The sequence below is a fragment of the Dermacentor variabilis genome, chromosome 2, assembly GCF_050947875.1.
Source record: "Dermacentor variabilis isolate Ectoservices chromosome 2, ASM5094787v1, whole genome shotgun sequence".
NCBI lineage: Eukaryota > Metazoa > Arthropoda > Arachnida > Ixodida > Ixodidae > Dermacentor > Dermacentor variabilis.
In genome coordinates, this window is record NC_134569.1 from 204,196,580 (window position 1) to 204,221,343 (window position 24,764).

The 24,764-nt window shown below is 47.3% G+C and overlaps 1 protein-coding gene across 1 annotated transcript in view; it reads right to left on the minus strand.

The window, feature by feature from the left end:
• Positions 1-24,764, minus strand: part of LOC142573050 (progranulin-like) — an 87,053-nt gene that overhangs the window by 20,026 nt on the left and 42,263 nt on the right. The window contains exons 4-5 of the mRNA XM_075682553.1: positions 10,073-10,378; positions 1,630-1,932 (exon numbers count right to left, since the gene is read on the minus strand). Coding sequence (XP_075538668.1) covers positions 1,630-1,932; positions 10,073-10,378 — 609 coding nt within the window. The remainder of the gene's footprint in view (positions 1-1,629; positions 1,933-10,072; positions 10,379-24,764) is intronic.

Sequence of the window (24,764 nt, forward strand, 5' to 3'; positions counted from 1 at the left end):
CCTGCCCATGGTGCACAGAAATTTAGGGGGAGGGGGCGGTCACGTGCCCTGTTGCCTCTCCCTCGCAGCTGGACCTAGACCAAACGTGTTAACGCTTACACCCGCGTCTAGAGCAAGCGCACTTAACCTCGACCCCAGTCACCATCTGCTAGCGCGCCACGCGCAGGGACTGCGGGTTTGACGACGTGACAGGTCATGGCGAGCCAGTGCACAGACTGCAAACGTGCGGTGAAGAACGGATGAGCGCTGTCGAGCCGTTCGTTCGCCTATCCCTACAGTGCCCGGCCAGAGCCTACGAGCGCTGAAAATTCTGCACCCGTATTCACATGCACGAACATAAAATAATATTAAGCTCGAATAATTTCTAAGAGAATAATGCAGCCAATGGCGATGCGGGACATATATCAATGAAGGCAGTCAGCCAATGGCAAAGCGTACTTACGAACGAAAATATTTTTGGATTCCGTCCCTGATCCAGAGGGCGGGAATTCGGTCGATTTTGTTATTCGTGATCGTACAGTAACAGTGCACAATATGAAAGACGGAACGTATAAAAGAACAGCGCTGTGGATGTCTCTTCCGTGTTCCGTCCCTCTTTTGACACGGTGTTATTACATTATTAGGGCCTGGTTAATTTTCAGGAGAAAAGAAGATGGGGAATGAACTCTTTTAAATATTACGGAATTTTTGTAAGATCGCCTGTTGGAGCGAGAAGAGTTCTTGACCTTGTGCATGATTATTGCGAGAGGCGGACATCAGTTCCACATGAAATCGACTTATATATTCAGTTATTTAACGTCACCCAACTAACTTCTTAATTAATTGCTTTAAGGCGCTTAGTGCAATTTACGATTTGAAGCCGCTGAGCTTGCAGCACATATCCACTTGGAATTAATTTGTAGGATGAAACCGCTCTGGATATATGCGCCATCAAACTGGCTGTAGAAATACACTGTTGTTCCACTTACTTCTCAACAAAACTCTTATATGCACTGAAGCAGAAAAGTATGTGAAACGCCTATTTCGTCCTACATATTGAAAAGCAATATCTCGAAACTTGTGCCATTCCGAAGATCCCTTTCAAGTGTACACGCCTTGCAAACTCACCGCGTACACTTCGTATAATGCAATATGTGCAGTAAAGTAATTAATTATGAAGTTAACCTGGGGAATGTTAATTAGTGATTGCTTGTTAATTAGTTGAATATGTGTTCCGTTCCGCCTCTTCGAATAATCTAACTCATGGATAAGAATTGTGCTGTCTGCCACCAGGCATCTTTAAAGGTTCCGGAAAACGTAAAAGTTATCCCACCGTGTATTGCCTTTTAAAGAATACAAATCAAGCTAGCAAGGTTCCACATATTTTCTGTGCGCCGAACGGGCCAAACATGAAAAGCAAGAGACACCCCGAAATCTATGACGTCACCCGGAGTTGAGCTTATGGAACGAAATTCAAGAAAATTAAGCTTCATTACCCGTTTCCACTAAGTGAGCGAAAATAGTGTTTTGATAGAAAAATTTACCATTCCTAACTGACTTAGTGTTGCTCCTTAGATCTCCTATCAACTATCGAGCTCAGTAGCTTCGTAAAGATGGCTGCGATGGCAAGCAGGACGCCTCGCCACTCACATGTGTCCGAGGGCACACTGTCGAGGCTGGGGTACTTTTTGGAGGCGAGGACCGTCCGTCCGCGTTCGTCATTGAGCGACCGGCACTGGTGACCGGCTTGCTTGTCGAAGTGCTCGCATCGTGTTCCTTTCGGGCAGCAGTAGTCGGCGTCGACGCAGCACTGGGCCTCCTCGTGGGGGCAGCAGGCGTAGCTGCGACCGGCTTCGGCTGAAGAGGGCTCCGACGAAGAGGAGCGCGAGGAGCAGCAGGTGGAGTTCCGGTGGCAGTAGGTGCCGTCCGGGCACTGAATCCATGGTGCTGCGACTGAGGATGGTAAGCAACACACGATCACCTCTGTGGCACCAGCTTTCTTCATCGCGGGAAAATTTGACGAATGGCATATATCTGTTCATTGCGTACGATCGTTTTTATCTGGCTTGCATGAAAACAGAGCCGTCGCACGCCAAAGATCCCACCCACCGATGTCGTGACTCAGTCGCAATGCATCACGCCAAATGAATTGCATTAGATCCTACACAGCGCTGGAACCTACGGACGATCATACTGCTCAATAGCAAAACATCACGCCGATTAAGCATCAACGTAGTTAAACACAACGTAGACATTATTGTTTCATAATTACACTAATTTTGGGCGAAATACGACTGCTTGCTCGGGAAACATCAAAAGTATACTCACAAGCGGTGACTCTAAAGCAATACTTAAACCGAGCGTAATGATGTTTTGCAATTCTGAAGCGTACTTTAGTCTATTTTCGTGCAATAAAATAACATAACTTTTCGTCGTGGAATCGAATGTCAATGTCGGATGCCACAATATAATGTTTTATTCTGTGCAATGCAGTTTGTAAAAACTCCGAACTGTTCGCAACATACCACATTGTCAGTGCAAAATAGAAATCATGTTATCATTGTAAAGATGTACATAAAAGGCCTCTTTTTAAGACGGCTTTCGTGCATACAACTTCCTAATGTATTATTTTACAATTAAAAACAAAAATAGGGGATAGTCGAGAAGAAAGGAACGGTTTTCCGGTTTTACTTTTTGCCTAGTTTGTTCGTCCCACACATTCAATGTGAAATATTCTGAATTTGCCTACAATAACGCAGGAACCCTACCTTCAACGACGTTTCGGCTGATATGAAGAAAAAAGATTTCAAACAATTAAACATGTTCCAGTTCACCCTTTCGCACCTTTCCAACTGTTCATGTCTGCGATACCCTAGTGCTTCCTCAACATTTGATGGCGTCAAGCTTGTTCAGGTGGGCCGTATCGCTTCTACTTGTCTTTCTACTACTGTTTATACTGTTTTCTACTAGCCATTATCAGCATTTTGTCTTTCCCCCCTTTTCCGCTTTTTGCCTTACCCGTGCGAAACGCTCTGCCGCTGTGCAAATGCCTTTTTTGTTTGTCTGTTGCGGACATTTTTCCTATACGAAACTAACGTGAATAAATGCCTCAAGTTAAATACACGCCCTGTCCCCGTGGCCTGAACCCGCCGTGGCCGCAACTCACTGCGAACCACGGGTTAGGGCTCGCAGTTCCAGATCTGACTGTTAGGGCTGCTTCGAAAGTGTTAGCTAGCGACTGCCGCTCCGCTGACATCGTGCGACCCAGGGAAAAGCCATGGCCGCAAGCGCGAACTCGAGTAATACCCCTATAATACACAGGGTGTCCCAACTACCATGCACCACGATTTAAAAATATGCAAATGACACATAGACAGAAACAAGGTAAAGTCGTTTGCCGTCGCTTTGAGACTCACATTTTTTGCATACTGCGTAATTACATAAGTATTCCTAATTAATTAATTAATTAATTAACTTCTCAAATATTAGAATGAGATGAAAAGTGTCAATGACGAAATTGTAGAGCAATAAGAAAAACTCCCGATATAGCTTTCTGTTGCTCAATACGTGCTACATAAGTGTAGCATGAAAGAAGCCCGTGAACACACGCAAAGTGCCTCGAGTGGACAATCGCGCAGCTGGCAGCTATATGTACTTATATTCACCCACTTTCGTTCTCCCCCCCCCCCCCCCTCCTTCATGATTTTCTACATTTCAATTTCAACCATAGCTAATTCCACCTATCTTTCCCTTAGCTTCATTGTCTGTTTGCTTTATACAGTCTATATATATATATATATATATATATAATGAAATGGGGTTTATTGTAGCTTGTTCGAGGGATCGCAAGTAGCTCTAGATCACGAGTCCTAGCGCTTCGCATCAACAACCCGCGCTCGTGTCTCGCGCCGCAGCGGTGGCAGTCCGCACAGTGCCACATGCATATTACCCACTACAACTTCCCCCGGGGCGAAGAGGAGCCATCCTGGCGACCTAAGGCGATGATACGATAAGGGGGTCGTGGTACGGCTTCAGGCGGCTGACGTGAACAGTCTCGCGGCCACGGCGGCGTTTGTCCGAAGATGGCGTCACCGGTTCGACCACATAATTCACGTGCGAAGTACACGCGACGATCCGGTACGGACCTTGATATTTCGGAGCAAGCTTTGGGCTAAGGCCTGGAGCTTGGAAGGGCAGCCGAAGCCAGACGTGAGAGTCCACGGCGAAGGACTGTGTGGGCTGATCGTTGTCGTGGCGATCTTTGGGGATTCCTTGGGTATCCGACGTGAACGAGCGAGCAAGTTGGCGGCACTCTTCAGCATGGCGAGCAACTTCGGAAAGAGGGGTGAATTCAGAGGCATCCGGGTGATATGGTAGTACGGTGTCGAGGGTAGTGGATGGTTCACGGCCATAAAGAAGGAAAAATGGTGAGAAGCCTGTGGTAGCCTGAACGGCGGTATTGTATGCGTACGTCACAAAAGGGAGGACATCGTCCCAATTGGAATGATCCGACGCAACATACATGGTGAGCATGTCCCCAAGGGTGCGGTTGAATCGTTCCGTTAGACCGTTAGTTTGTGGGTGATACGCCGTAGTGGTGCGGTGAATAGTGCGGCACGCGGCGAGGAGCTCATTAATAACTTCGGACAAGAAGACACGGCCTCGGTCACTGAGCAGTTCTCGCGGTGCGCCGTGCCGTAAGACGAAATGCCGTAAGATGAATGCGGCGACGTCGCGAGCAGCAGCCGAAGCAAGTGCAGCAGTTTCAGCATATCTTGTCAGGTGGTCTACTGCGACAATTATCCAACGATTGCCGGTAGCACTGCATGGAAGAGGCCCATAAAGGTCGATGCCAACCCGATCAAAAGGACGTGCAGGACAAGGTAAAGGTTGCAGAGGGCCTGTCGTATGAGAAGATGTCTTGCGTCGCTGACAGGCAGCACATGACCGAATGTATTTGCGGACATAAGAATACATGCCGCGCCGGTAGTACCGCTGGCGGAGCCGCTCGTAGGTTTTCAGGACGCCAGCATGAGCTTGTTGTGGGTCTGCATGGAAATACGTGCATACGTCGGAACGCAAATGGCGAGGGATGACTAGCAGCCATTTGCGACCGTCGGGCTGATAGTTTCGGCGGTACAAGATGGCGTCCCGTAGCACGAAGTGGGTGGCTTGGCGACGAATGGCTCGAGGGCATGTAGACGTTGAAGAACTGCTAAGAATGTCAATAAGAGACACAATCCACGGATCTTTTCTCTGTTCAGACGGCATGTCACTAACGGAAAGCGTAGCAACCGGGCACTCAATGGGTGAAGGTGGCCTTTCGTCGGAGCGCATTGGCGCACGGGAGAGCGCATCTGCATCAGAATGTTGGCGCCCGGATCGATAAATGACGCGAATGTCAAATTCTTGGATCCGAAGAGCCCAACGTCCAAGACGCCCCGACGGGTCTTTCAGTGACGCAAGCCGGCAGAGCGCGTGGTGGTCTGTCACAACGTCGAACGGACGGCCATACAAGTAAGGGCGAAATTTGTTTAAGGCCCAAACTATAGCTAAACATTCTTTTTCCGTGACAGAATAATTGGATTCTGCCTTCGTGAGAGCACGACTCGCATATGCAACCACATATTCTGGAAAGCCAGGCTTCCGTTGTGCAAGGACGGCCCCAAGACCAACGCCGCTGGCGTCGGTATGAACTTCAGTCGGTGCACTCGGGTCGTAGTGGCGTAGAACAGGCGGTGAGGTAAGCCGACGGCGCAAAGTGGTGAAGGCTTGGTCACATGCCGGAGTCCAGTCGCGAAGGTCACCAGAGCCAGCCAGGAGCTTCGTCAGGGGAGCGATGATGCAGGCAAAATTGCGCACAAAGCGGCGAAAATAAGAGCAAAGACCGACGAAACTGCGGAGCTCTTTCACTGTAGTCGGCCGCGGAAATTCTGCGACAGCACGAAGTTTGTCAGGGTCGGGAAGGACGCCGTCTTTGGACACGACATGGCCAAGTATGGTCAGCTGGCGGGCTCCGAAGCGGCACTTTTTCAAGTTAAGTTGAAGGCCGGCGGTGGTAAGGCAAGTAAGGACTTCGCGTAGACGAGAGAGGTGAGTGGTGAAATCAGGGGAGAAAACTACCACGTCGTCTAAATAACACAAACACGTCTTCCATTTGAGGCCTCGTAGAAGATTGTCCATCATCCTTTCGAATGTCGCGGGTGCATTGCAGAGGCCGAATGGCATTACTGTAAACTCAGACAGGCCATCAGGCGTAATAAAAGCTGTCTTCGAGCGGTCGGAATCAGCCACTGGCACTTGCCAATAGCCCGATCGCAAGTCCAAAGAAGAAAAGAATTCGGCACCATGAAGACAATCCAGGGCGTCATCTATGCGCGGTAGAGGATAGACATCTTTTCGTGTAATCTTGTTGAGGCGACGATAGTCCACACAGAAACGAATCGAGCCATCTTTTTTCTTAATGAGTACTACAGGAGATGACCAAGGGCTGCAGGATGGCTTGATAACACCACGTTCAAGCATGTCTTCAACTTGCTCGGCGATGACACGACGCTCGGTGGATGACACGCGGTGCGGACGCTGGCGTAATGGTGCGTGGTGTCCCGTATCAATGTGGTGAGAGACGGTACTGGTGCGGCCTAATGATGCTTGGTTGCAGTCAAAAGAGGCGTGAAAATCATTTAAAAGAGTAATAAGCCGCTCACGTTGTGTCGGCTCGAGGTCATCGGCAATAGAGCGACAAAAAACATCCTGTGGTACTCGGTTAGATGGCACATGGGGTGCCAGTGCTGTTACGTTGGCAGTATCCACGTCGTCGGGAACAGCGAAATGCACAATAACGTCAGCGTCCACAGTCTGGATGGTACCAATAGTCTCGCCACAGTGCAAAGCCAAAGTGTACGAATTTGGGTTAGAAATCAGTATTGCTGCAGCCCCATGGTGAATTGTGAGGAGGGCGAAAGGCAACAATATAGGTAGGCGGCGAATGAAGACGGCAGCGGGTGAAAACATGACCGTCGCTTCGGCAAGCGATGCGCATGAAAGAGGGACAAATACCGCGCTGTGAGGGGGAAGGTCAGTATCGGAAGCTACACAGATCCTGGTAACATCATGAACTTGAAAGTCGTGAGATGGCAAATCGCACAGAACGGAGAACTGAACCTCAGCACGTGCACAGTCAATGACGGCGTGATGGCGCGACAGAAAATCCCAACCAAGAATCACATCGTGGGAGCAACAAGTTAGCACAAAGAAATCAATCGAATACAAAATGTCTCGAATCAACACCCTGGCAGTGCACATAGCGACTGGCTGAACTTGTTGTGCACTGGCTGTTCTAAGCAATAATACCGAAGGCATCATGGTCACTTTCCGTAATGCACGGCAAAGTTTCTCACTAATCACAGATACAGCAGCACCTGTATCGACGAGCGCAAGACATTTGATGCCATCAACAGACACTTCAATAACGTTAGCAGGGGAAAAACGAGGACTTTGATGTTCCGACGATAACGCAGTTCGTGCCTCAGGAACTGCGGAAATCAGTTTTTCGCCTCAGTAGTACTGGCACTGGGCCTACGACGCATGGGTGAGAGTGAGCGCCGACGAGGGGAAGGCGAGCGACGAGTATTGTAGAGCTGTGACTGCGGTGCTGGTATGTCATCAGCAGCGTAGACTTCCGGTGGTGGTCGCTGAGGCATACGGTATGGTCGGAAGCCGGAGCTGGGTGGTCGCGCGGTGCCCACGAAGGCCGGCAAGCGCTGGCGGCAGAAGCGCGCTACATGTCCCAATGTACCGCAGGCATAGCATATTGGGCGGTTGTCAGGAGTGCGCCAAGGATTTGTGCCTTGCTGCTGTGCGCTGAAAAAGGGAGCGACCTGCTGGCGAGGCGAGGGCGGATGAGAGAACACCGGCTGGAGAGGCGCTGAAGGCGGAGGCGAGAATCCCGGCAGACGAGGCGCCCGTGCAGCGGCTTCAGCATACGTCAGAGGCGCGGCCACGAGAGCCGGCTGACACGGAGGTGGAAGAGCTTCGGTCACTTGCTCTTGAATTACCTGTCGGATCGCTGGAGCCAAATATTGAGAAGGCTTCTCCGTGGTCGGCAAAATCGAGAGCTGTCGCGCGACCTCCTCGCGCACAAATTCTTTTATTTGCGTCAGCAAAGTTGTGTGGTTGTCGCCAATAACCAATGCTGCTAACGAATCTTCCGTAGGCGGTGGGCGCCGAGCTAAGATGCGTTGTTTCCGTAGCTCGTCAAAACTTTGGCACAAGTTGATAACTTCGGCCACGGTACGCGGATCCTTCGCTAGCAACATTTGAAATGCGTCCTCATCAATGCCTTTCATAATGTGTTTTATCTTGTCCTGTTCCGCCATTGACGGATTCACGCGCTTACACAGGTCAATGACATCTTCGATGTAACTTGTGAACGTTTCACCGTGATGTTGCGCGCGCCCCCGTAAGCGTTGTTCTGCGCGAAGCTTGCGCACAGCGGGGCGCCCGAACACTTCTGTGAAACTTGTCTTGAATCTGCTCCATGTTGTGAAATCGTGTTCGTGGTTTCGGAACCAGAGGTTCGCGACGCCGGTTAAGTAAAACAGCACATTGTGCAATTTCGTGACGTCGTCCCACTTGTTATGCTGGCTCACCCTTTCGTAAGATGACAACCAATCCTCCACGTCATGATCATCGGTGCCGCTAAAGATGGCAGGATCACGCTGGCGCAATGCACCGGAAACGATGACCGTCGGAGGCTGTGGTGCATCTTCCTGGGTGGTTTCGTCAGGCATGGTCGCAGCAGTCGGTAGCGTCCGGCTTCGGAGTTCCAGTTTTCGAGGTTACCCCGCAGCTCCACCAAATGAAATGGGGTTTATTGTAGCTCGTTCGAGGGATCGCAGGTAGCTCTAGATCACGAGTCCTAGCGCTTCGCATCAACAACCCGCGCTCGTGTCTCGCGCCGCAGCGGTGGCAGTCCGCACAGTACCACATGCATATTACCCACTACAACTACAGTGCCACATGCATATTACCCACTACAATATATATATATATATATATATATATATATATATATATATATATATATATATATATTGATCACTGTTCATCACTATCGTCTTCCGCTCTTTAAAAGGTGGTAGAAACGGCTACTTCAGAAGTGGTGGCGGTGGGAAGCCTGTCCCCCGACCTCTCGATGTTTGTCACTGGAGCTCCGCCCGGGTCGCCGCATACCACAGGCGACCTCCGTCATATCCCAAGACGAACAACCACCTTCCACAGCACATTCCAGAGAACGAAAGACGACGCGCCTAAGATGATGACATATGTACAGATGAAGACGAGGGCAGTTATGAACAGTGCTCCCAACATATATGTAGCTTGAGATAACCTATTGAAAGCACAAGTAAAAATTGTCGCACGAACCACCAGAAATGATTGTCAAAGTCAGCGATAGCTTTCTTGTGTTATCTGCTGCATATTCCCATTTCATGCGTGAATCACAAAGCATTTTGGGAACATCAGCAGACACGAAGTGGTGAACCACAATGCCGTAATGATATCACGACACAGTAACAACCCGGAGCAACTCGGGAGTAACCCACCCTATCCCTAATATCCTGGCTGCAACTCCGTTGCAATGATTATTCATCAAGTGGCCTCGCTCAACGCGGAGCTGCGTGTTCCGGATGGGGCGCTGTTGCTTTGACATATGTTTACGGCTGCATACCCTTCGCGTCACCTTGACAGATCCACTCTGGGGGAACGGCCAAGAATGGGCACGTACCGATACAGCATATGCTAATCTATCTCTTCTGGCACATATCCAGTGACCCACGTTGTCTGCTCGGCAAGCCAGCCTGCCGGCCCTTGCTTTGTACCCAGGCGGCTAGACAACTTGGGTCGCTGGGTATGCATGTGCCGCTGTTTATTCTGTGAGACCGTCCAGTTACCCGAAGTGGCCGAAGCAGCTAAAGAGATCTGTCGCTTTCATTGGCGGTGCCAAAATCCGACGCTTTGTGTCCGCCGGCAGTAATGTGCGCGATACCAGCGTCCCACGTGCAGACACTTTCTGACGTATACACGTACTCACCGTCGGATGTGCTCATCGTGCCTGGCAACTTCGCCCGGGGCCCCCTCCGGGCGGGAACGGGACGCAGCCGGCTGGATGCGCAGGTACCGCTGCGTGGTGGACGCTTTGCCTGCTGGAGCGTGGGCATGCAGATGCCCCAGCGCGGCTCGCAGCGGTAGCCGGCGGCGCAGCAGCTGCCATCGGCGCAGCACACCTGGCCGTACTCGTACGGGCAGCAGGAGTACGTTCCCACCGGGTACTCGGGCGTGTGGCAGCAGCTATTGCCGGCGGGGCACGTGGTGTGGTCCTGGCACTCGACGGTCTGCTCTGGGCACGGTAACGGTGCAGAAGAAGACGCAAACAGTTCCTTCCTGAAGTCCGCTGAGCGGAGCCCAGCCCTGCCATTTATATGTGCTGAAATAGTCCCTGCGATTCTCTCCTCGGTGATTTTTCAGCTACAATTCTGTAAATGCGTGGTCAGCGTAGGCGAAGTTGCTGAAAAAAATATATAAGTTTAGGTGTTTGTCAAGCAACTCCGCGGCACCACATTGCATAAATTGCTGAAACATAATTTAGCTAGGTAATGTTGTAGGCTAGTTGGTGAGACATAGTGAATGCAACCGCTACAGCCACAGGATGGAGGGAAACGGCCGTGTGTTGTCGTCTCCCTCCGTCCTGGTTCTGTAGCGGTTTCATTCACTATTTTTTTTTTAAACAAACTATTCGAGCTAGTGCCTGACTTTACTTCGATCAAGGTGTGGCGCTAGTTTGCACTTGGCAGTATACTATCCATGACTTGCTGTACATTCTCCAGGAAAAAAATAATCCACGAAACAGACACCGATTAAAATTTTCAACCATACAGATCTCGCAGTCACACACTTCATTACTCTTCCTATCGCAATGTGATTGAAGTGGGGAATAAACTACCACACGCTATTGTTGCACTAAAAGATGTCGATGGATATTAACATGCTGTGGAAGCGCAGTTATGTGAATTTCTGTTGTTATTTTGATGAGCCAATCAATATATATGATTTGATAAACGTGACTGTTTTGTCCTCTCTGGCGCAAGAACAATCCTAGGGTCTGAGTGCTGGCGCACGCATACATTAAAGACAAAAACAAGAAATCAAAAACAAAAATCTACAGGAGAATGCAAGCAAAAGAAAAGGAAGAAGGAAAATATAAGCAAAGCCCTGAGAACAAGGCATATTACGAGAAAGAAAACAATGAATAAAAAGAACAATTACGAAGAGTGCACATACAACAAAACGCAAGGTAAACAAAAAAGAAAAAAGGAGGAGAAAGGCAGTTGAACAATGCGTCAAATTTTTATAGACTGAGTATTGGTGATGACCGGCAGGAACATGAAAAGGTCTACGTTCTCTGATGATCTTGCACGGAATGCGGAACATAATACAGTTGAGGAGTTCGGTGCAGGTGAGTAGCCCGTGAAGGAATTTGAAAAGAAACAGAAGGTCAGCGCGATTACGTCGGCAGCGAAGGCAAATAACTGCGACAGTGCTATAACAAGACCTAGTGTTCATAATAATAATAATAATAATAATAATAATAATAATAATAATAATAATAATAATAATAATAATAATAATAATAATAATAATAATGATAACAATAATAATAATAATAATCAAAAACCATGACACCTGAAACAAGAGCGAGCGAGAGCTGACGCGAGGAGACAAGAGTACGAAACGAGTGGTCCGGCTAAGGCCAGTACGCGTCGAGAAGTTGGGCGGACCCGCGTGACAACAGCTTCCTGCGGCGCACACGTCACTGAATGGGCCAGTCTCATTGGTTTCCGCCGTTCGCGGTCGCGTCTTTCATCTCCTGCTCCGCGTTCACTCTCACCTTTCGCTGTGCTCGTTCGCTCGGTTACACCGCCGTTCACCGCAGGAACGGGCACCTAAGAGCTGCACTCAAAAATCTGAGGACAACCACTGATGATTTGTGAACGTGAAAGCATTATAGTCCAATTGAACGCTGCTGAGCGATCCTTCGAGTTTTCAGCTGCGAGCAATGTTTTCGTTAATAATCAAACCAGCCGCTGTGTTTTGGGAGAGTTGTCGACAATGGTGGCTTTCCCTGCCCGCCTCTTCGCTCGTTTTGCTGCGTTCTTCCGCTCCCTTACTTGGTCTGCGGTGTATTGGCGTGTACGGCCGCGCTTCGGTACTGCCGAGGTTGCGGCCGCCGCCAGACTCCATAGCGGTAAGTGCGGCCGAGCCAGCAAGCAGCCTGCGGTGCCAACGCCGTATGCCACCGACATGGGAAGTTAGGTGCCTTTTCTTTCGCTTCTGCAGACGTCGCCGGCTTTTTCACTCAATTAGCAATTTCATGCTTTTGCGTCAACATTATGCTGTGCAAGGACACTATCTGGCAGTAGGGCACTGCTCGGCTATGGCTAGGTATTTTAAGTCTAAGCGCTGCGGCGGAAAAGTTGGCAATGTAAGTGCACAAGAGGCAGACGAGTGAGCATATTTAGGCGCACTATAATTCCCTTCAGCCAGGCAAGCGCATATAACGAAACTTTTATACATTAGGATGGTCACCTGCAGACCAATATGCAAACGGCAGAGTTAAGTGAGAAGAGGCGGGAAGACTAGTAGATCAAGTAGCAGCTCAGATCAAGTAGATTAGTAGCAGTGCCTTAACGCTGTTCTTGCTGATTATTTTCATGTCGTTTTTTTCGCTGTTACTCCTACTTTCCGGTGATATAGAACGTAACCCCGGTCCAGATACTGCAGCTATCCTCGCAGAGCTAAAGAAGATATCTACTGGCCAGTCCAAGCTTACTTCTGAAGATCTAAAATCTCAGTTATTAGCGACAGACAGAAATGTATCTGACCTAGGCAAACGTATGGCCGAACTTGAGAGCCATTACGAAAGCCTTGTAACACTTAAAACAGACACAGAAGTTCTCCGCGCCGAAGCAACTAAAGCCACTCGCTTAATTTCAGAACTAGAAGCACGTTTTGATGATGCCGAAAACCGAACGCGACAACTTGGTATTCTAAGGACTCCCAGAAACTACACCTGAATTGTACGCACAATCAGAACAACTCATCATTAAAGATTGCCGCGAGCGTTTAGATATACACATCGACACAAAAGAGATAGAGCGCGCCCATCGTCTCGGACGTCATTTGAACGACAAACCCCGTCCAATAATAACAAAATTCACATTTTTCAAATTAAAAGAAACTGTCCTGTCTAGTGCCCGGAAACTAAAATGTACCAATTATAGTATTGGCGAAGATTTTTCTCGTGCAGTTCGAATAGCTCGCAGCCAGCTCGTTGCATTTGCCAGAAAGCAATCTGCCCCATTTAATCTGAGCTACGAAACCCTGCACATCGGACCGAAGCGTTACGTGTTTGATAGCGTATCTGAAACTGTAAGAGAAGTGTTATAGTAATCGTCCGCCAGGAAAAATGTGATTACCCGCCCCCAAACCATGCCAAGAAATAATCTTTCATTATCTGTCATATTGACAAATATTCGCAGTTTCCTACCTAAGCGTGAACTCGTGTCTAACATCATGATTTCTTCAAACAGCAGCATACTTATACTAACCGAAACGTGGCTTACCCCTGATGTCACTGATACAGAAGTACTTGCTGACTTGGCAGGTTTCCAAGTTTTCAGAAATGACCGCAGATGCACTCGAGGGGGCGGTGTCTTGATTGCTGTGGGCCCTAATTTATCGTGTACACCATGAGACATCGTCTCTGATCTAGAAATGTTATGGTTAATGTTTCGTTCATCGGCGCAATCCGTCTTGCTTGTTGTTTGCTACAGGGCGCCGCATACTTCACTTAACTTTTCAAGTGAGCTGAACAATATTCTGAGTGATCTCGGTACTGCACATCCAAATTCACATATATTACTATTCGGAGATTTTAATTATCCCGATATCGACTAGCAGACACTAGCTCCCTCAGGTGCGAACCACAGAGAATTAAAGGATTTTATAGAAGTATGTTTGAATACCAATCTCACTCAGTTAGTAAGGGAACCAACGCGTGTTGCTGGCGTCAGTGCTAGTATCTTGGATCTTATACTAACTGCGAACCCTGAGAGCTTATCACATATAACTTACCTTCAAGAAATTAGTGATCACAAAGTTATCCACGTCGAGTTTTTGTTCTGCCTTGAACGTAAGAAAACGTAAGAAAAACGTAAGGAAACAATCCTTCTATATGAAAAAGTAACTATGACGCAATTAACAACGAGCTTAGAATTTTTTCTATTTCTTTGAAGCCCAATTTCACAGCATGCCTCTCCAGGAGATCTGGGAGGTATTCAAATACAACATACAGAACTTGGCCAACAAATTCATTCCTAAAATTACTTTCCGTGAAAACCACCAAAAGACACGGTTCACTAAGACACTAAAAACATTAGAAGGCAGAAAAAAGCGCTTTTTTCGTGCTGCTAAGGTGAGAGCCTCGTCTAATGCGTGGCAGCGGTACTATACTGCCGAGAATGCTTACCTGATTGCTGTGAGAAAGGCTAAGTTCAAATTTTTCAACAATGATTTGACAAAATTGTTAAATGATAACCCGAGAAAATTTTGGAAGGTCATCAACCCTATCGAATCGCGCGCTATCACTGTGACCAACGAATTGGGATAAACTGTCGGGGACCTCGAATGCGCTAACGCCTTTAACATTGCTTTTAGCACAGTTTTCACAAAAGAACCCAGCACATCTCTGCCTACGACACCGGCTAGAACTCCGTCTACTATGCCTGCTATCACAATAACTAATGATGGAATTTTATCTTTGTTAGATAACATTAAGCTTTCTTCATCGACAGGCGTTGACGAAATCAATTCCAAGCTGTTAAAGAACACTAGACATACCATTACTGCGTATCTTTGTATTTTGTTTTCTCGTTCACTCTCTGTAGGTCCTTTTCCAACTGATTGGAAAATGGGGAAGGTTGTTCCTGTCTACAAACCTGGTAAAAAAGATTCCCCACTAAATTACCGTCCCATATCATTAACAAGCGTCCCGTGCAAAATCATGGAGCATGTCATTTATTCTAATATCATGGCATTTCTCGATAAAAATAACTTTTTTCATCCATCTCAGCATGGCTTTCGAAAGGGCTTCTCATGCGAGACCCAACTGGCCATTTTCATTCATGACTTGCATGTTAACCTCGACACCAACATACTAACTGATGCCATTTTCTTAGATTACTCAAAAGCGTTTGATAAAGTGCCGCATCAACGATTACCTTTAAAGCTAAGCCAGTTAAGCCTGGACCACAACATTCTTATTTGGATCAAGGAATTCTTGTCTAACCGGTCCCAACACGTCCTTGTTAATAATCATACCTCTGACCATGTTCCTGTAACATCTGGTGTACCCCAAGGTTCTGTTCTCGGTCCTCTCCTATTTCTAATATATATTAACGACTTGCCTCAACATTTATCTTGCCAAATCCGAATGTTCGCTGACGACTGTGTAATTTACCGATCGGTTTCTGACCACTGCGACGCAGCAAAACTTCAGCATGATCTAGACCGTGTCCAGGAATGGTGCGACCGCTGGCTAAGGACCCTTAGTCCGACTAAATGTAAACTTATTTCCATTACTCGCCAAAAGCACCCCGTTACATTCCCGTGCATAATTGCTAACGAACCTATACAAGCAGTAACATCGTTCAAATACTTAGGCGTTACTTTGTCCGTTGATCTCTCATGGCATGCACGTACTACAAAGATCATATCATCGGCAAATAGAACTCTCGGTTTTCTGAAGCGTCACCTTCGTAACGCTCCCCAAGACGTTAAATTACTAGCCTATAAGTCACTTATCTGTTCAAAACTAGAGTATGCGTCAACCATATGGTCCCCACATCAAGCATGCCTCGTAGATGACCTTGAATCGGTACAAAATCGTGCTGCCAGATTCGTTCACTCATCTTATTCTTACGAAGTCATTGTTACCACCCTCAAAGCGGAATCTGGGCTGCAAGCTTTATCCCTCCGCCAACGCATAGCAACACTTTGTCTATTCTATAAGCTTTACCATTCATCACCTAACAGTGTCCCTTACATAACACCGCCCGCATACATATCTCCTCGCACTGGTCACCAACTGCAAGTTTCCCGTACACCTATGAGAACTGTTAACTTTTCAGCATCTTTTTTTCCTCGTGCAGCCAAAGACTGGAACAGCCTTCCTCGCAATATCGTCGTTCTCACCTGTCCATCATCTTTTTCTGCCAATGTGACTTAGTACCTGTTGTCACAAATTTGAGTGTTTTATTTTTGATGTACACCCACACCATATGTAATACCCCCTAGTGGGGTCTTTAAGGTAAATAAATGAAATGAAGTGAAAAAGGAATGAACGCGACGCGACCACGAAAAGACAAGACCCACAAGCGCTGTTTTTCAAATGAAGCTTTAATAAGAACACGTGAGAAATGCATACAACGCGGAACGGCACCAGAAAGAGACTGAAGAAAACAACCAAGCCTTTTACAAACGGACCTATACACGAAGCACATGGGGTGAAATACGATTCACATACGCTGCTTCATCCTCTGTTCGCGAAACGGAGGACTCACTCAAACGTACATGCGCGTACTTATGAATATATGTTTCAGCAAATCTCATGGGTTCGCGATCTTCGTGTCTCGTGACTATAACCGCACTGTGGAAAATTGAGGGCGCATCCACACGAGCGACGATTGAATTGAATGCGTGTTGTTTAGTGGCGCAAGGGCCAGGCATGGCCAAGGAGCGCCATGCCACTGTTAGTAACTTCGCAGTGGTGCGATGAATTCTGAGTAGATGAGACATGGGTGTAAATGGGGCCTAAAATTAGTCGCTGTAAGGTGCGTAAAATTTGAATGTAATAAGATTATGGCAATGACTACTGAGGTGTACTATGAACATGGAGAATGCATTGCGAAAGAATGGAATTGCGGAAGATATGCCAGATGCAAGAATTGGGAAGAAGCACTACTGCCTAAACAGCGCCCTTGAAACACAAGGGTCTGAAGGTATGTGCTATACAAAACTAATATCAAAGCAGCATATCTTCTGGAGAGAGGATGCGCTATCAACTTATTGGGCTTATAACATGTATGACAACATAATTCAAGAAAGCGAGGACTTCTTTGATGTTAAAAGCGGTTCTTTACCAAAGAACGTAGCCGGATGATGTTTCTTCCTCTCTCTTCCGGTTTCTCGACACTCGAGGAAGACGTGGAGGACAGTCAGCCAATCACCACATCTATCACCACAAGGCATTGTTACCGCTCAGCAGAAAGTTGTGATTGCCATATGTGTGTCCTATTCTGAGACGACACAATAGGACATCTGTCTTCATGTTTTCATAGTTTCATACTTAATCCGGTGAAGCTTATTGCTCGTTTCAGCATCCCACAAACATTGCCAGTAGCTGCGCAGTTTGGTCCGCATGGAAGGCTTCATTTCTGTGGCAGGGGCAGCACGAGAACGATTAATATTTTGCAATGCTATTGATTCATTTGGGAGTCAATCAATCAAATGAATCAATAGCATTGCAAGGTATTAATCGTTCTCCTTGCTGCCCCTGCCACAGAAATGAAGCCTTTCATGTGGACCAAACAGTGGGGTTGAAGATTAATATACAGAAGACAAAGATAATGATGAATAGCCGGGCAAAGTAACAACAGTTCAGGAGCGCCGTTCAGCCTCTAGAATCTGTGAAGGAGTACGTTTACCTAGGTCAATTAATCACAGGGAACCCTGATCATGAGAAGGACATTCATAGAAGAATAAAAATGGGTTGGATCGCATACGGCAGACATTCTCAGCTCCTGACTAGAAGCTTACCATTATCATTGAAAACGAAGGTGCACAATCAGGCAGGCACGTACCTAGGGGGAGGGGGAGTGGCCCGGCCCCCCCTCCCCGAAATTAAGCGGCATACCCCCGCCCACGCCACCAATCCTCACACACATTCCTAAAGCGCCGCCAAATCAATTTTGAGACTTGACAGCTTGACATTTTGCTGCCCTTTTCACTCCTTTTGTATGACGGAATTTATCGGCATCTCCTGGGGTGTGAAGGCCAGTTTTCTCATTGATTCGGTGCCCGCGCGATTAACTCGAGATGCGTTCAGCTGTCACCATCTATTCAACAGTCACGCGCATGGCTGTTGCTTCGTTAGTTCAACCTTCTTTGTTTAGACTGATCCAGAGGCCAGGAAAGGGATTCAGTTCGTAGTCAGATGGTCTGTATGTTTGAGGAACGAGTTGCAGCCGGAGAAAACGCCAGTTGAGCTTAACTTTTCCTTTTGCTTCATTATTACCTCGAGTGGCGGCTCGCCGCGACGCTGGCAGATCGTCGGAACCATATACACGCGATTTGGGTTAAAATACAATTAAAATAATGCGAAACAGCGTCCACCATCAAACTCTGCAGTAACCCCTAAACCCATAAGCAATATGACTGTCACCAGTTACCTTGTCCGGTTTTTCCCTCACTGTACAGCACTTTTTGTGCAAAATTGGAAACTGGAAACAAGAGTCGCAAGGAGTTGAGAAATTAAGCCAACGCAACAGCCAAACAGGAAGGAAAAGCAAAATTAACAAATTTAACCATCGTTTATGAAAATATTTATGAATCAACATCTTTTTATTTAAAAAGGAAGTAGAGAAAACGCTGCCGGAAGTGGAGAACAATTCGGTGTATATTGAATGACACTTCTACAGTTATCAGTCGAGCCGCCTGATGTAGCCACTTGTCTGCTGTGCTTATGTAGGTGTTTTTCTAACCTTCCGCGGTGGGCGCAGTACGTCTAGGACCGCAGAGTCCTGTGCTCTACGCTGTTGTACGGGACTGGCGGCCACGCATCATTACGCAACTTCCCAAATAACAATACGAGTCGGTTTTGGCACTCCATTTGGTAGAGCAGTAAACGAGAGATCCAAAAGAACTGCGATTGTTCCACAAATATATATTTCTCTATAATTTTTCCAGAGCTCAAAAAAGAAAAAAGACGCCACTATAGTGGGATACAACTTAAGTATGCAATGAGGCCCCGCGCACGCCCTCATAACCGCAAGCCACTACTCCTGCACACTAGGCTGCAAACAATTCGTACTTCAAAATTTTCCTGTTACACAAATGAAGCGGTAACCACAAAAATAAAATTATTAGCCTGTAATTTTATGTTTTCCTTCGCCTATTATAGTGGAGTGGAGAAAGCCTAATTCTTCATTGAAGTGAAATAAAATGCTTGCTTCGCTGCAACTCTTTAATGTCAAGTTTCACTTCAGTTGGCAGTGAAATTTCATGAGTGAAACTGGCTCAGCAGTGAAATGAACTATACCGCAAACTTTTGAAGATTTAATTAATTATGGAGTTTTATGTGCTAGAACCACGACCTGATATTGAGGCACGCCGTAATGGGGGACTCCGGAAATTTAGACCACCTGGGTTTCTTTAACGTGCACCTAAATCTAAGTATACGGATGTTTTCGCATTTCGTCCTCATCGATATGCGGCCGCCGTGGCCGGGATTCGATCCCGTGACTTCGTGCTTAGCAGCCCAACACCATAGCCGCTAAGGAACCATGGTGGGTAGACTTTTGAAGAGTGAAATGCTCAGACTCCATGCGCTCTGTCGATTTCTGTTGCACACCTCATTGCTTCCCTCGATGAAAATACTCTTCAAGAACAGCAGACGCTCCGGAGGTATCAAGTACGACGCCATTTTGAAAAGGCCGCTTGACGACGATTTCGTTTGCTTCTGTGATTCGCTGGCGGAGTAACACAACCCCGCGCGGTCTGTGTGCCTTGGTTTCCAACTGCTGTTTCCTTAAGTTGTATGCTACTATAGCAATCTACTATAGGGAAACGCCTTCGTCCTGCAGTGGACATAAAATGGGCTGATGATGATGATAGAAATATGTATTTTGCACTTTCGTTTGTTTACTTGTTCTTGGCAGTCTTCTTCCTGCGCTTCATTGCTGCGCGGGCCCATTCGATGTGGTTCCTCGTTTGCCAAGTAAAGAAGAGGTCTATCTCACAAGCGTACCACCTGTGAGATACACCTTATTTAATTTCTCTTTTGCGGGTTTACGCGTCGTTATGGCGACTGGCGGGTGTTATTCACATTTGTACTAGTAAAGGTGCCCCCCTCATTTGCATAGAAAAGTTACCTTGGGTTGCCCCCCCACCCCCTGAAAAGAAATTCTGGGTACGTGCCTACAATCAGTGCATTTTACCAGTGCTGACATATGGGACAGAGACTTGGAGACTTACAAAGAAGCTTGAGAACAAGTTAAGGACTGCGCAAAGAGCGATGGAACGAAGATTGCTAGGCATAACGTTAAAAGACAGAAAGACGGCGGTTTGGATCAGAGAGCAAACGGGTATGGACGAAATTCTAGTTGACATCAAGAAAAATAAAATGATGCTGGGCAGGGTACGTCCCTCACCAGCGAACGGGACTGGGATGAGGCCATATCTAGTACGGAACTCAAGCTCCAGTCCATGGCCGTCCAGAGGGCCCGTGAAAGCGGAGAGGCTTGGCCTGCCGATTCCGACATAGGAGCAGCCAGCGGTGAGCCGGGGCCCCAACGGGTCTCCACCGGTTAGTCCCTCAGGACCTCAATAAACGTTCATTGTCTATCTGTCTGTCTGTCTGCCTGTCTGCTGGACAGGTCATGTAATGCGCCAGTTAGATAACCGTTGGACCATTAAGATTACAGCATGGATACCAAGAGAAGGCAAACGCCGTCAAGGACGGCAGAAGACTAGGTGGAGCGATGAAATTGGGAAATTCGTAGGCGCTAGTTGGAATCGGTTGGTGTAGGACAGGGGTAATTGGAGATCGCAGTCTTTGTCCTTCAGCCTTTGTCCTGCACTGGACATAAAACAGGCTGATGTTGATAATGATGGTGATGCTGCTATTGATTTGGCGATTTCGTCGGAAAGCACATTATCCTTGATTCATCTATGACCAGGAACTCAGCACATTACTACATGTCTATGAGATAAATAAATGTTGCACAAGAGTTAGTAAAGTTCAATAAAACAGGATTTTTATGCTTTTGTAAAGATAATAACGCATTTACAAGACTTCACGAGTCTGTGAATATTATTGCTTTCTCAAGTTTTAATTTCTTTATATGTTTTACCATAGACAGTACGGTATAGGCTTCCGCAGTGAAGATACTTGTTAGGGAGCTCTATACGTCAGATATGGAAACAGAGGGACCAAAAGCAGTGTAAGATACGCCAGCATGTGACTTTGGCGGGTCGGTGTAGAATTCAGAGCAAGAGTATTTCGACTGATGTTCACGGAAATGCATTGCAATTTCGAGCTCGGGAGCGTGCTTTGTGACCTCTGCAAAGGACACATCACATTCTATCACCTGCCACTCCCAGAGCGGTAGCAGCTTAGCTGGAGGCATTAGACGATGTTCGACAAGTGGGACGTCCATTGCTTCGCTAAGTTCTCTCACACGCAGTGAGAAAGGTAGTATCATAGAGGGTCTATCACGAAAAAGTGTTTCACGCGTCAAGTCGTTAACTGTTGTGAAACACGGATGTTCCTTATTAGAGCGCACTTTGAGAAATTAGGTGAAGCTGATGTATGTTCTCTGAAACTAGAGTGACTACTCATCTGACTCTACGTATAGACTTTCGACAGCGCTTGTTCTAAACGCGCCAGTAGCCAGGTGGATACCCAGGTGGTGGACGGGGTCTAACTAGAGTCACTGGAAAAAATTTCAGAGTACCACAAAGGTCGGGATTTGACTGGCAACACTGAGCGACCACCGCCATATACCTTCCAAGCCTACTGCGTCGCGGGAAGGCCGCCGTGTTGGAAGAGCTTTGATATTCGGTGACACATCGGGTTGAGTGTTTACTGAAGTACAAATACATTGTGCCCGGAGATAATGGTTGCTAAGAACGAAAATAAAATGTTATTTTGTGCGAAGTAATGCAGCCGGTGGTTGTTTTGCACGCCGATCGTGTTTACTGCTGGAACTGTGCTACGATTGTGGGCAGCAGCTTAGCGCTGCTATCGGGAGCTTATGCTCGCGTTTTTTTTTCCCCTTCCGCGGAGCGAGCTCCGAAGGAAACATTTCGTCACTTCGAGCGAGAATGAGGCAAGCTTGTGCTTTTGGGCATGAACATCGTGGACCGCCGTCGGCTTCAATTGAATGTTTCCAAGCAGGACGAAACTAACATCTGACAGTGTCACAGGCACGTACGTTCATTGTATAATTTCACAAGCTAAATCGGATACATTTAATTTAGTTTGTAAACTGATACCGCGCGTTCTCGACTCTGCCGGGCGACTTCGTCCGCCGTATACGCACGACACTGCGACTGCCGTGTGCGCACCGGTGTTTGCTCGTGATCGTAAGACGATCTGTGAACCAACTTCGATGACCATTTTGCGCACTAAATCTTGGGGAAGGCCAATATAAGCTATTTGTGTGATTACAGCAACGTACATGTACTTCTGTACACTGATAATGACCGAGAGTTTGCTACATTGTGATTTATGAACGCGGCTGTCTAGTGCGTTGCCCTCCCCCCCCCCCCCCCCCGATTAGAGGCTACTCTTCTCAACTTATTTATGGCTGTTTTCTTAGACTGCCAAGATTTGCTGCCTGTGTAAAAAAAAAAAAGCAGGAACGCCCGCTGGTGACGCAGCACTCTTTTTTTCTAAGTTACATAGGCGATGTATAAAATTATTGTGCTTTTAGAGCGGTTTATGCAACATGCGTAGTGACAGAGTGAAACTAAAGCTACTGGGTGTTCTGTTGTTTTGTATTTCTTGTTATGCATCAAGAACAACATTATTTGGGTATGCACCGCAGCATTTCAACATAAACATAATATGCATGCTGACTTCAGTTCATTGCATGTGCTCGGCTTACAAGCTCACAATTTAATGCATGTGTTGTGAATATCACGTGGCCATTGGTTTCAAGCTCGAAATGCGTATGTATATATGAGCAAAGGATAAGTGGAAAAAAGTAAGTGTCATGGGCCTCGCAATGACCATGTTCTTATTGACTCCGATCGTCACGATCTGCGAAAAACAAGTGCCATATGTGTTGAGTGACTCGAGGCGAGAGCGCGCTCACGTGCGCGGAGAAATCATGCGAGTACCTGGTGCACGTGAGGACGCGGAATTCTCGCGCGACAAGTGAACCTTCGCGTGCCACGAGCACGGAATAACCGCGTGCGTTGAGCGACAAACGCGTACACGTGTACCCGCGTCAAGCGTGCAAGACGCGAACGATCCCTGCAATGGACTCCTATTTTCGTAGCATCGCTAACACAGCATGCACTTCGCTTCAATATCTTCTAAAGCAGTGCCGAAAAGCACAAGCAAGGTGTACTTATACCTCGCACACGCAGGTGTTTTTTGTAGGCTTGAAGTTCTCCCGGCCGATTCTGTGTAACCGCGCAGAACGACGCTCTCGGTCATTTTTCCCGGTCGGAATCTAGAAAAAAAAAAGTATTTCCAGACTCAGTTCGGTTGTTGCATCCGAAGGCGCAGCAGTCAGTCATGATTTCCTTGCAGTCAAATGCGAGCGCGATAATCGGAACACAAAAAACGTAGGGAACCTGCGCTGCCTGCGCTCTAACTCAGCCGGCCCGCCCGGCGCTTGGAAGGTATAATCATAATAATCATAATCATAATCATCAGCCTGGTTACGCCCACTGCAGGGCAAAGGCCTCTCCCATGCTTCTCCAACAACCCCGGTCATGTACTAATTGTGGCCATGCCGTCCCTGCAAACTTCTTAATCTCATCCGCCCACCTAACTTTCTGCCGCCCCCTGCTACGCTTCCCTTCCGTATATGGCGCCTCAAAGTCACGGGGTACGGTTGGACCAATGAAGGCGTCGACGGCGCGGGGAAAACGAATGCAATACTCTGAAATTTTTTCCAGTGACTCTAGGTCTAACTAGAGAGAGAGAGAGAGAGAGGGCTCTTTATTGGAAAAACAGAGAATTTTGCCGGCGCGTATATAACTGCTGGCATGCTACTCTGTATAGGGATGGGGAATGGGATTAAAAGATTCCAGAAAAGAGTCCGAGAAAAAAAGGATAAAAGTAAATATGAAATGTCCGAGTGGACCTGATACTAATATTTACAGGTGACATGGCGGGTAAACTTAAGCTTTTGTATAGGAAGGATGCAATTTTTAAAGCTTTCCTATTTGACCAATTTCTGTCAGGTAATTGACTAGAGTTACTGTATGTGCTACCGCAGGTAGCAGAGTTGCGCGTCTGTTTTATCACGCCGCTAGCGCCTCTATTGGCAGAACGCCATCACGTGGTAGCCAAGCAACCGTGCATTGCGGAGAAGCAGATGTTCGGGCCAATTTTTGTATTTCCCAATGCCGCCGCTGCAGCGAACTGGATTCACACAAGTTATCGCCAGTCAAATTCAAATCCAATCCGGCCGATCTTGCCGTTCGCTGTTCACGTGCGTGCTAGCTGCGTAGCAACAACGCAACGTGCGCAGCGCATCTCACGTTTGTTTCGTCGGCCTGCCTCGTTACGCCTTACTGCAGTAATTGTTTTTCTTCCTTTGTAAAACTATTGTGAAGGGTGTTCAGGTAAAGACACCTGAACAAACAAATTTTCAGTCAACTGCCTATTGCGTCAAGTGTGTATGAGATGAAATTGCTTGACTAACAGC